The sequence below is a fragment of the Caenorhabditis briggsae genome, assembly GCF_000004555.2.
Source record: "Caenorhabditis briggsae complete genome, chrIV, whole genome shotgun sequence".
Taxonomy (NCBI): Eukaryota; Metazoa; Nematoda; class Chromadorea; order Rhabditida; family Rhabditidae; genus Caenorhabditis; species Caenorhabditis briggsae.
This window is the reverse complement of record NC_013487.2, coordinates 6923679-6935417: the sequence shown is the minus strand read 5'-3', so window position 1 is coordinate 6935417 and position 11739 is coordinate 6923679. Positions and strand designations below refer to the sequence as shown.

At 38.0% G+C, this 11739-nt stretch overlaps 6 protein-coding genes across 6 annotated transcripts in view; 3 read left to right on the top strand and 3 right to left on the bottom strand.

The window, feature by feature from the left end:
- Nucleotides 1–590, top strand: part of Cbr-lgc-10 — a gene marked incomplete at both ends in the record, with an annotated part of 5299 nt that extends 4709 nt beyond the window's left edge. Inside the window, one exon of the mRNA XM_045235403.1 lies at nucleotides 447–590. Within this exon, the coding sequence (XP_045092943.1) occupies nucleotides 447–590 (144 nt within the window). The remainder of the gene's footprint in view (nucleotides 1–446) is intronic.
- A 417-nt stretch (nucleotides 591–1007) lies between these two features.
- CBG05442 lies at nucleotides 1008–2303 on the top strand (the record flags this gene model as incomplete). The annotated part of the gene is made up of 2 exons (XM_002633523.2): nucleotides 1008–1194; nucleotides 1750–2303. The coding sequence occupies 2 exons, from the start codon at nucleotides 1008–1010 to the stop codon at nucleotides 2301–2303; spliced, it is 741 nt and encodes a 246-aa protein (XP_002633569.2).
- A 149-nt stretch (nucleotides 2304–2452) lies between these two features.
- CBG05443 lies at nucleotides 2453–3979 on the bottom strand (the record flags this gene model as incomplete). The annotated part of the gene is made up of 6 exons (XM_045235402.1): nucleotides 2453–2625; nucleotides 2734–2823; nucleotides 2879–3191; nucleotides 3238–3460; nucleotides 3506–3627; nucleotides 3812–3979. The coding sequence occupies 6 exons, from the start codon at nucleotides 3977–3979 to the stop codon at nucleotides 2453–2455; spliced, it is 1089 nt and encodes a 362-aa protein (XP_045092944.1).
- Nucleotides 3980–5471: 1492 nt separating this feature from the next.
- On the bottom strand, nucleotides 5472–6651 carry Cbr-htp-2 (the record flags this gene model as incomplete). Its single annotated transcript, XM_045235401.1, has 3 exons — nucleotides 5472–5579; nucleotides 5626–6338; nucleotides 6384–6651. 3 exons carry the CDS (start codon nucleotides 6649–6651, stop codon nucleotides 5472–5474), a joined length of 1089 nt encoding a protein of 362 aa, XP_045092945.1.
- Nucleotides 6652–6953: 302 nt separating this feature from the next.
- On the top strand, nucleotides 6954–8121 carry CBG26376 (the record flags this gene model as incomplete). Its single annotated transcript, XM_045235400.1, has 8 exons — nucleotides 6954–7042; nucleotides 7085–7147; nucleotides 7195–7273; nucleotides 7317–7457; nucleotides 7501–7650; nucleotides 7694–7855; nucleotides 7940–8004; nucleotides 8052–8121. The coding sequence occupies 8 exons, from the start codon at nucleotides 6954–6956 to the stop codon at nucleotides 8119–8121; spliced, it is 819 nt and encodes a 272-aa protein (XP_045098439.1).
- Nucleotides 8122–9259: 1138 nt separating this feature from the next.
- Cbr-dlc-5 lies at nucleotides 9260–11003 on the bottom strand (the record flags this gene model as incomplete). The annotated part of the gene is made up of 4 exons (XM_002633526.1): nucleotides 9260–9449; nucleotides 9499–9623; nucleotides 9786–9906; nucleotides 10879–11003. The coding sequence occupies 4 exons, from the start codon at nucleotides 11001–11003 to the stop codon at nucleotides 9260–9262; spliced, it is 561 nt and encodes a 186-aa protein (XP_002633572.1).
- Between the last annotated feature and the right edge of the window lie 736 nt (nucleotides 11004–11739).

Here is an 11739-nt window from a genome sequence, read left to right as displayed (position 1 = left end):
CCGGAAAATTTTCCATGTAAGAAAGGCGCTATGATGTCGTGGCCTAGGTTTCTCACTGCGCGGGAATTCAAATCCTATTTTTTTTTCAAAGCAGTTTTTCGGGGATTTAGAATTTTTTTGAATTTTTTCGCAACAATATTAGGAAAATACGAATTTTTTGAAACATTTTAAGGCAATAAAAATTTTTGGTCGCAGTCCCCCTTTAAGCTCAATTATCTCGGTTCCTAGAATAGACATCGAAAATCTGTCTACTGATAAAATAGTTATGATATTATGATAAATAATTTATCTGTTGTAAATTTTCTGACACCTTTTGAAGGAACCGAGATAATTAAGCTTATGTATAGGATCGGCGTCATTTAGAGCAAACCCGATAAGCTTCAAAATCAATCGATCTAGATATAAAGCTCAGCAGGACTCTTTTAAAAAATAAATTCAAAATTCAGATCGAAAGAGAATGGGCTCGCGTCTTCGCTCGATTCGACTACTTTTTCCTCGTCGTCTTCGAAACTCTGAATCTCTCCGCTCTTGCCGTTTTTCTTCGTGTCGCGTGGCTTCCAACACCCGAACTCAGGGATCAGATTCTATAAATTCCGAGATACTTTATGTGTTCAACTACCGGTATTTGTCTCTATTTGCTTTACTTTTGGTCACTATTCTTGTCAGTTTTCTTGTCTTGGAATTTTTCTTCCGTGTGATGTAAATAAATGCTTTCGATATAATTTCATGATTTCACTTTTTCTTTCTTGATTGCTGTTTTTGATTATATGAGTAACATTTAAAGTCTAGATGCTTTAAATGTTACCTAAACGGGCGTCTTTAGGAAAACAAGAGATCTATACCATATGTGAACTATACCATATGAGAACTATACCATATGTCCACATGACGACAGTTTCTTTGCTAGTACCCAAGTGTTAGTATACTCCAGTCATTTAATTCAAGCGATTGGTTGTCCAATTCACCTTCTCACTTTTTGGCTGATTCTAACGAAGACTTCAGTATCTATGGAACCTATAAAAATGCCTCTTTTGATTTCCCATTTCTGTTGCTCACTACTGGATGTGAAAGTTTGCAGTCTGGTTACTCCGTATCTATTTCTTCCTTCTATTGCTTTCTTGGGATGTGGAATCTTCACATCGGTTGGGATTTCTCATAGAAATCAGTTGGTTATTTATTTGATTGTTTTGTTTGGTAGGTTTCATTTAGAAACGCGCCCTTGTGAGCACTGTCATATGTTCCTTTAGGATCAATATCTTTGACCAAACAAATTAGATATGATAGAACTCGACCAGCACTACAGAATGGTATTATTTTGCAAACTGTATCTTGTCTGTAAACCAAGTTACAAGTCAAAAAAATACTTTCCGGCCGTCATTGCCTAGGCGGTTTTTTGGGCCAATTTGATCTTTATCATTTTGTAGTTCTCATTGAATGGTATCGTATCTATTTTGTTGGTCAAAAAATATTGATCCTGAAAAAAACCTATGACAGGGCATGTTTTTTTTAAACACCGTAAAAACTCTAATAGAACGCCACACAAACCGTCAAATTTGAGCATATGTATCTCACTTCCTGTGAAAGACATCAAAATTGGTTAACTGTAAAAATGTTTCTGATATCATGATAAATATTTTATCAGTTGACCACTCTTCAATATCTTCTACAGGAAGTGAGATATATAGGCTCAAAATTGACGGTTTGGTTGACGTTCTATTAGAGTCTTTACGGTACGTTTTTCTTTTCCAGCTGTCTATTTATCAATCCTATTCTTATTTGAAAATCGAAACCGATTCAAAATTAAGAAACTGTCCAGCAAACTAGTTTTCTATATTGGCAACTATCTAGTTTGCATGTTATCCATGAATCCATTCATTCATACTCCTTCCAACCAGGAGCATGCAAAACTTGAACTCCTCCAGCAAAATCCTTGTCCCGCCCCTGAATTTTTCTCCCCAGATGTATTTGTTTGGATGAGCGATACGAATTGGATCAATTTCATTTTCTTTGTAAAATCAAATCAAACTCGTAATTTACAACGAAGATTTTTTATTGGTACAGTGATACAGGCTGGAATTCCAACTGCACTCATTGTGATACCGTATGTGGTGGTGACTGGAGTTTCAGCAGTTGGAGGGATTACTCAAAGTCTCACAAATAGTCTTTTTATAATTATTGGGCTTCATGGAGTGGTGGAAAGTGCAATATATTTTGAAAAGGAATTGAATTTTCAGCTGTTGAAGTCTCAGTTCCAGAGAGAAGTGGTTTATAAGTTTTCGAAAGCTCTTACACCGAGGCAATAAATTAAATTATTAGGAATGTGATCCATAAAAAAATGAATACCGGTTACAGAATAAATTACTCACTAACATAAAAAGATGAGCAATAAAGAATGAACTGTAACAAATTAAAACAATTATGCAAAATCACAAGATTGGTCAATACAAAATAACTACATTTTTTCGCAGATTTCCTCTGCAGAAGTTTTGTTATTCTTCCAGCAGTTTCCATTGATTCCCAGTTTATCGTAAGGGATGATGATAAGCAGGAAGGAAAGACAGATCAGACATGTGCCGATTATGAATAAAGGAGTTGCGTCCAAGCTGCGGAAGATGATGTCGATTACTGTAACGTTAACGATTATGGATAGTGACCCTAGAAGAGAGGGCGGAGCCTAACATGAAAAAAGGCTAAAAACACTGATGGGCTTATGGAAAAGTTGGAAACACTTACAAGTGTTTAGTGGGATTCCTAGCAACATTCCAACTGAAATAACAAGAGGATTCAGAAGAGCGATTCCAAAGTTGATTGTGAAATTGAATGCTGAAATTGAATATTTCTTCATTCTACACTTGAACACTAAATTAGGGTAACTTACCCATAGAAAGAAGTGCAGCTCCAACCATAGGTCCCCATGGCGCATATGCAAAATGTAGAGTTTCAGCGCCAGTCAGCGCCAAAATCAGCGAAGGAATCCAATTGATGGTCAAGTTCAAAAATCCCAAACAAGTCATGAAAAGTGAAACATCGCCGAGGGACGCGTTTCCAATGATCTTTTTGAATGAAACCTTGTAAACAGCTGCCATGAATGCGGAAAGAAACGCGAATAGAATTCCGAGCCATTCGATTTTCATTTCGTTATCCATTGAGATCACAACCACTCCTCCGATAGCGAGCACTACTGAGAAAATCTGAAAGTTAGGTAGCTAAGAAGAGCAACATCAGGTAAATGCTCACCTTGAAAATGTTGAAAGTGTCTCCAAGAAGGATGATAGCTAAAATATATACAAATGCTGCATTACATGCACTGATCGACGTGGCAACACTCGGAGTTATGAGTAGAAGAGCTCGAACATATGGATAGTTGGCACCGACCCAGAAGAATACAAACGGGGTCACATATACGAACATATTCCGGATACTGAATCCCTTTTTCTTTCCAAAAGTTCGAAATGTTTCTCTGCAAAAATTGAGAACTAGAGCGATTACATTTAAGAGTTCATACCCTACAATATCCCCAATACTTCTTCTTGATCTAATCTTGTCTACAATAATATAAGCTGGAAAGCAGAGAAGCATCAGATTTGTGTTAAACCACATCATAAAGTACGGAGCATTGAAGTTTTTCTGAAATACAATAGAAATTAATTGAGTTATTACTTATTTATAACCTTACCTTATCGAAATTTAGTGCGGTCTTACTGAATTGAGTGGACAGACACCATGTAATGGCTACCAACGCCACTATTGCAAAATTTATGAAGATCTCAAAATATTATCTTCAGTGAGAGTAACACCATTTTCAGCTCACCACAACTGGCGTACTCTTCTTCTCGGCTATATTCTGTTCATCCATAGTCTTCCTCCTAAACGCCACGTCATCATCGAAGTTTCCATGGATATTTGCTTTGAATGATCCTTCGTGCCCCACGTCGCTCTGAGACTTTGTTGTACTGTTGTAGTTTGAACCGCCCGTCATACTGAAACAAAAAGAAGGTTTGGGAATTATTAGGAAACAACTATTGATGGTTATTCAATCAATAGAATAACTATTCAACAGTGAAAACACAATTCGGGACAAACAGAGACTGCAAAAGTTGTGATCAGAACAAAAACAAAAGGTTTTGCATATATTTTAGCAGGTTGCACGGTGGGCGGGTGAAATGTGACATCGAATCGAGACAAACTTCAAAGATCGGAAAATTCGCAGTTGTTTTTCTGATGTCTAGGAATTTTCAGTGTTTCTTTTTTGTAGAGGATAAGGAAGGCTTATTGATAACAGATAACAGATCACAATGATTGATCCATCCCCGCCTGGAATTCCAGTTTTTCTCACAAGGGAGGTCGTTTCAGAAAGGCTTTCAGAATTTTCTCATTTTTTCACAGGGGTTAGATGACCCGCTCAAAAAGCCCCTGTCAAAATCTGTATATGCACTTTTTCCAAAAATGCTGGAAATTTTTGTCTGAAAGGTTTTGGAGCGCGTCAACTAACCCCTGTCAAAAAATAAGAAAATTCTGAAAGCCTTTCTAAAACGACCTCAATTGTCAGAAATATTTCCTACGTCTCTTCCACCTACACACTATTTTCGAATCCTTATTTTTCTTCGCTTCACAGAGACGCAGATATGTCAACAAAACACCTATTTCTTGCAATAAATTCTCAGAATTTCGCAATAACAAAGACTAAAGTACTCACGGTAACAGAGGAAAATCAGAATCACTCGATGCTCCTGGACACTGCATTTTTCAGACACGGAATCTCAGAAATTAAGTCGGAGAGGGAGCAGAATAATGATGCACAATTTAAGCCTGTGACGGTCAGCTTTCTCTTATTTTCTTCGTAGCGCAAACGACACAGAGAAAAGGCAACAGTCGCAGGCAGCTAGACAAAAGGCTCCTTGTTCTGATGGAGTCGTGGAACTACGCCGTAGTTCCATCAAGAATGGGAACGAAGTACAATATATTTAAATTATGTATGAATAAGATTACTTTGGCATAAATGTTATTCTCTCGCTCGAAAGATATTTAGATGACTTGTGTGCAAATCTAACACACAAAGAACTACAACTTTGGAAAATCATACGCTTCCCTCAAAATGAGGAGAGAAATTTGATAACAGCTAGGGAAAAGAAATGTACTCTGTGATCGGAAATCATAAGTTTTTTTTTCTGCAACAGATAAGAGTACCATGTTTTACGAGTATCCGGAAGTGAAGCGAGAACTTTTTGGAAATATTCTTTATAAAAAAGTTTATTGAATTCGCAGGAAGCATAAAACATGATTTTGTTGAGGCTTTACCGAATTTCGGAATAAATTTTTAGGACAGTTCCGTTTACTAAGAAAGTAGATATAATTTTTGATTGGTGATATCGGTAAAGCCTCAGTTGATGATACAAGATGATTTGCATGACAGGGAGAAATAACTACGGAAGAGAATAAATTATGTTACTAACACAAGAAATACAAACATATTATTTACGGGTACGTTTGCTGTATGGTGCAGCTCTCACACTGGAATCCTTAGCACGAGCTGATTTTGCCGGCATTGGAGTCAATGTAGTGTTTTTAGCCAGAGAGTTCTGCAAATATAACTGATTCTATAAAATTGTGAACAAAAAAACTCACCGCAAGGCTTTCGACAGTGGAGTCATTTTTGACTGCACCATTCGATGTGATGCTAACGTTCGGATCTGAACTGAAGGATTTATAGAGCAATCCATCGGAGCTGTATCCGAGTTTATCAGCAACCTTGTCGGTGTGCGCCTTGAGGCTGAGCTCCGCGGCGTAAGTGTCAGTGATGTAGATGCTCGAACAGTCAACAAGGGCAGCATGATGACCTGGCCGCAGATGTCCAAGAGTGGCGGACTGAATCTCGTTGGGTAACGTGTAGAAGGTCGACGAGTCGAAGAAGCCGTCGATGCGGAAGTTAACAGGAGCTGAATCGGTGTAATCGACACGGAAGTTAGCATCAAACTCCTTCGGCAGAGACTCCGTAAAAACTTTTTCGCAGAGATAAATAACACTTCGAACTAGCATGACTAGTTGGTCTCGAACCGCTGGTGTACCAGTGTAGTCGAGCGCTGCGAGTTTTTCCATTGGCGATAGATCGTTATTGTCAACGGTTGTGTTCAATGTTGCAGCGACTCCTCCATTTTCGAAATAATGGAATTTGATGGAATACACTTCGATTGCATCAACATCTCCTTCGTGTTCAGTTATGACGAGAGCTAACTCCTTCAAGTAACCCATCTTTACGGCATTTCCAGCGACTCGTAGAAGCTGGCTTATATTGAGGGCTTCTGGATTTTTGAAGTTCAGTGAACTGCATTTCAATTTTTCTGCAAAATCAAACATTTTCATTGAATATTCTAGAACGTTGATACCTGTGATATGGTTCTTCGCGAAATAGTCGTCAGGAAGAACCTTGCGCCGACTTAAAATTGTAGAAAACACCACAAAAATCGCTCTCGTCATGAAATTAGAAGATTGGTCGACATCGGCGACGCACGATGGAAACATTTTCTGCCATTTCTGTAAAATTTTGTTTTTTCTTATTGTATTTTTTTTCGAATAGCTTACCAGATCGGTGACCGTGTCGTTCGATTTGTTGATGAATGAGTTGTCATATTCAGCTTCCAGTGGTGGGGCCATCTGGAAAATATAAAAAATACAAAATATAGATAGAAAATCAACTTTCAAACAAACAAAACGGTTTTAACTTCTAAAAAAAACTTAAAAAGAAGAAAAATCACAAAAACAAAGTGAAAATAGGCTGATTAAAATTCAAATCTTAAAGGTGCATGAGTGGTCGCGGTGGCATCGCACCGATTACAGTACTCTGCGGCATTACTCATTCGAAAATTAAAAACGCGCAAAATTTTGAAGATTTTCGGTGCCTAATTTGAATCTATCGCAATTTTTATCAAGTTTTTAACCGTTTTCAAGATTTCCAGATGATAAGAGGTTCACGAGGTCGTATTATTCCCCAGCCAGAACTCTATACGCCGTTCACACTACCCAAAGCTCGATTTCCATCGCCGAGGTATGAAATAAACAGCAAAAACTTTCTAGTTTCCATTTACAGCCGTTACTCGATCGATAACAGAGCCAAATGTGTCCCGGTAGATGAACGATTCAAAAATAAAATGTGAGCAAGAGGGTTGTTTTTTTGGAAGGAAATAGTTATCTTTACAGCGTAGGCGACTGGATCATATGCGGCGAATATCCGTTGGGCGATCCCGCTTCATGGACCTCATATCCGGACGAAATTCAAGTGAGAACTTTTTGAAGAATTGCAATATATCCCATGTTTTCAGTTGTTGAATGAAATACCGTACGAATATCCACCGAAAATGTGCCGAAAGCCTTGCAAGCGTCCTCTCGCCGGAACTCCGATGGATGTTGACGACGAGGTTGACAAAAATGATGGTTTCGGACGTTACACCAACATTATCGAGGTATTTTGAGAAAATTAAATCGGAATTTGAAAAATATTTTCAGGATCCGCCTAGCCACATTCCGATAGCATCATTCAGGCGTCAACAGCAGGCTGAAAATGCGCGGAAAGCTTTGGAACAGAGCCAGTCTACTACTTCGGCTCCGAGCGCATCCGTTACTAGACAAGAATTCATGTCTACAGATCGAAAATTGGTACTATTGATATTCCCAGCTAGAATTAATTAGTTTGTTTTAGGCCCTCCAGCAACTCAGAGCAAGAAATCGCACTTTATTGCTTCCGTCGTCTCAAATTCCCGGATCACAGTACCAGACGACTACATCAGCAATGTCTGTTTCGCACTTAGAGCTAGAGAACATGCCACCATCAATGGTCAACAGCGGCAACAAAATGAATGAGGTCAACTTTCGTTTTTTTTTTTTAATTAGAACCTCGTTTTTCTGAATTCTCGCTCCAAAAATTATCACATCTGTTATATTTCAGAATGACATCAACAACTCCAACATCACTGAGTTCATCGGCGACTCCAAAATTCTCACTTACTCATCGTACGTTTATTTGCTCTCAGCTACTTTGAAAAATGTCTGTGTTTCAGCTACGCCTTGTCCGCCTATCCGGAGATTCCCGAAGGTCTCGACAACAACGACCCGTACCTCTGTATCTGAACCAGTATTTTCCTGGGATTTCCGGCTTATTTTGCGTCATTATATCTGCATAATTTTTCCTATCTCTAGGTTTCTAGAATTGGAGTCAATGTTTGCTTACCGTCTGTAGACATCCCAAGCCATTGACTTCATTTCTGTTTTCTGTTATATCTCCGTTTTCTCATTTTCCTTCAACTTTGACAGCACCCAAACATAGTCTCTTCATTCTTATTGTTATTTTGAAACCTACGAGATGGAAGTATTCGCTTTCTTGTTTCGGTTTCATTGTATTAATATTTTAATATGCCGATATCACTTTTCTAAAAGGGTCGAACATTTTTTAAAAACAAATTTTATGCATGTTCCTACTTCTAATATCTGCGACTGTATCAATTATCAGGTTACAATCTGCTGTCGCGTTGGTATGTCTCAATCGGTAGATATTTCGCAGTACATATGATACGTGGCAGCAGGTTGCAAGTCTATAATTTACATCCAGATTCCCGACCAAAAATCGGATATATCAGTTCCCTCCCACTCCCACTAGTTACACATTTTGTTAAAGTTTCCATTCTATCGAACCCCCACCACACTGTCCAATGTCTCTTTATCATCTCTGCGACATTCCACCTGCACTATCTCATCTGCATTATCACCTTAAACCTTATATATGAATAGAAACCAATTTGCTGTAAATTTGCTTTTCGAAAAGCAATAGCAGTTTGCAGTTAGTTTTTGTCTCTATTTATCATTATACTGTTTCATACTTTTTATTGTTCAAGTCTTTATGCTGCCTGATTAATAAAAAGTTTCGACAGCATTCAGAATTTTGTTCGTCGTTTCAGATGCTTCAGCCACGTCACTTCATCCCACTTGTTTGTTGACAGAGATTTGACGTCACAAACAGCCTCACCGTTTTCAACTTTTCACCGACAAAACCGAACAAGTCGTGTATTTTGAGGGCGAGAACACAAGAATCAACTGGTCTTTTCAAGTGGATTCGAGTGTACGTGATTTATCAGAGATCTTTTAGACTGCTGAAAACCAGGAAAGCAGACGGATAAATTTATTTGACTTTCGCAGAAAACATTAAATACCCATAAATTATAACATTTGATCAATATAAGAATGTACATAGTTGTGAAAGTAATCATAAGCATCATGAAACATCCGATGCACTTGTACTCTCTTCATCGTCCTCACTTTTCGGTGTCATCAGTCTACTTCTTCCTAGAATTGTCTTCGGTGTCAATTTCACATTCTCCAAATGCTTCTCCATGATGGGCAATCGTTGAAGAGACGTTTTGAAAAGCATGAATGCGATAGTTCCAATTCGGAAATAGATGAAGCTGAAAGAGTTCTGATGACGTACTAAAAATGGATTAAGGATGGAATTACCTATCCGGCTCAAAAGTGACAAACGATCCAAAGTGTTTTCCACAAATACAATGCCAATCTGGTCCGTATTCTCTGTCGAATGCCATTTTCAGGTGTCGAGCAATGTCATGCTCCAAATGATACGTCTGAAAATAAGCTACCGTATTCTACCATATGAGAGCCGCTTTTTTATAATCGAACAACACACATTAGCTACAAGATTAGTGTTGATTTGGTCGGCGAACTTTCGTGTTCGAACTCTCTCAAAAGTTGAATTGAACGTTCAAATCACTCAGTCTGGTACTTACCATAATGCTTTTGGCGGCCAATGAGCAAGCTTCTTGCTCCATGTGACGTGGCATTCGACTGTGCTGAACATCTGCAACGATCTCACGACACTTTCCGGTGCGACGGCATTCCAGCTCAAATCTGGAAAAAATGGAATAAAGGGTTAAACAGAGGAATATGAAAGTTTTAGGTGGCTTTATATGTAGAAAACAAATGACATCAATCTGGCTCCAACCTTTGAGCTCAATTACCTCGGTTCCTACAAGAGGTATCCAAAATTTGTCAACTGATAAAATGTTTTTCATAATATCATAAACATTTTATCAGTTGACAGATTTCTGATATCTCTTACAGAAATTGAGATAATTCAGCTTGAAGGGCAAGTAGAGGGACATGCGGTATGGAAACTTTGAGCTCAATTATCTGGATCCTTGTGAATGATATGAAAAATCTGTCAACTGATAGAATACTGGTGATATTACGATAAAGATTTTGTCATTTTAACACTTTTTGATATCTTTGACAGGGAATGAGATAAATTGACTCAAAGTTGAAGGTTTGGGTGGCATTCGATTAAAGTGTTTACGGTATCTACAGCCCTAGTCTCAAGCTTATAAAACTTTATAAAAATTATCACACAACAGAAGAAATTAGATTTCGCGAAAATTGAATGATGATAATGGAATACCTAAAAACTTGGTTTTTGGGAACATGAAACTGATGAATCCGCGCCTTTTCAAAGCAAAAAAGTTAACCTTTAGACGTCTACGAAATCATGCCAAAAATGTCAGATTTGTCTGGAAATTTCAGACAATACTAAACAAGAGCTTTATTTTTCTAGTTGGCAAATTTTTTCTAGCTACTGTTGTTTTTGAGATATGCGCCTTTAAAAATATAATACCTCGATAATTGAATTTTACACATTTCTCTAGTAGATCTTTTAAGTACACTGTTGTTTATTTTTTGCAGTTGTCTATTAGTACAGTAATCCTTTGCAGAAGGGTATTTCCCAGTTTTGCAACAGAGCATCTTCCTCCACTTGACACTTATATCAATTTCAAAACAGACAAATACAACAATGCACAAGACACAAAAAAGAGCAGGATCACTTACCTCAACGCCTTCTCGTTGTCCATTTTTTTGCAACGGTTTTTCGAGGTGGCAAGACTGAAGGAGCGTGCACGGGAGATCAACTCTCTTCTCGGCGTCTCCAACCTCATCATGTTATCTCGGTCCATTGGAAAAGTGGGCGGAGTCTTGAATGAAAGAAGGGACAAGTATTTGTTTTATCCCGCCGTTATCAGTGTGAGCGGTAGGATGAAGCAACACAAAAAAGTGTGTGGGGATTTTTGGAAAAGTAAATTGAAACAGTAAATAAGAGGAAGAGACCCAGGAGGATCTCAATTACTGAAACGCAATGATAGGTCAATATGATCGGCGGATAAAAACGATTCTTTGAGAGCTAAATTTAGATTTCAGGAAATGAAAAAAAAGAGGTTATAACAGAAAAGAAACAACGGGAATTCTTGGCATTCATCCCGCCAAAAACACTTCGAAACACCACACTTTTTTCTCGTGTTTGTCGGTACTTTTGAGGGGTGAAAACAAGAAAATAAAGAGAGAAAAAAGAAAGAGCAAAGAATGGTACTTGGGGATGAGCATGTGGTAAAGTAAGTATAGTTTGAAACAGTGAAATTAAAGATGGTGTACGGTGAAGTTTTTTATTGCATCAAAATGTGCAGAAATGCATGTAGATTGACATAAAAATAAAGAAAAAATTCAAAAAAATTCCTTCATCGAGAAAAATGAATCGAAAAATACGCTGAAAGCCCTTAGGGACGAGGTTTTTTCTAGGCCGCCCGGTGAGTAAAAGCGCGCGAATTCAAACTTTTAAAATTTTTTCGCTCGTTTTCACTGTTTTTTTCAAATTTTCCGATGTATCTGGAAGAAAATTGACAAAAACCTAGAAAACTT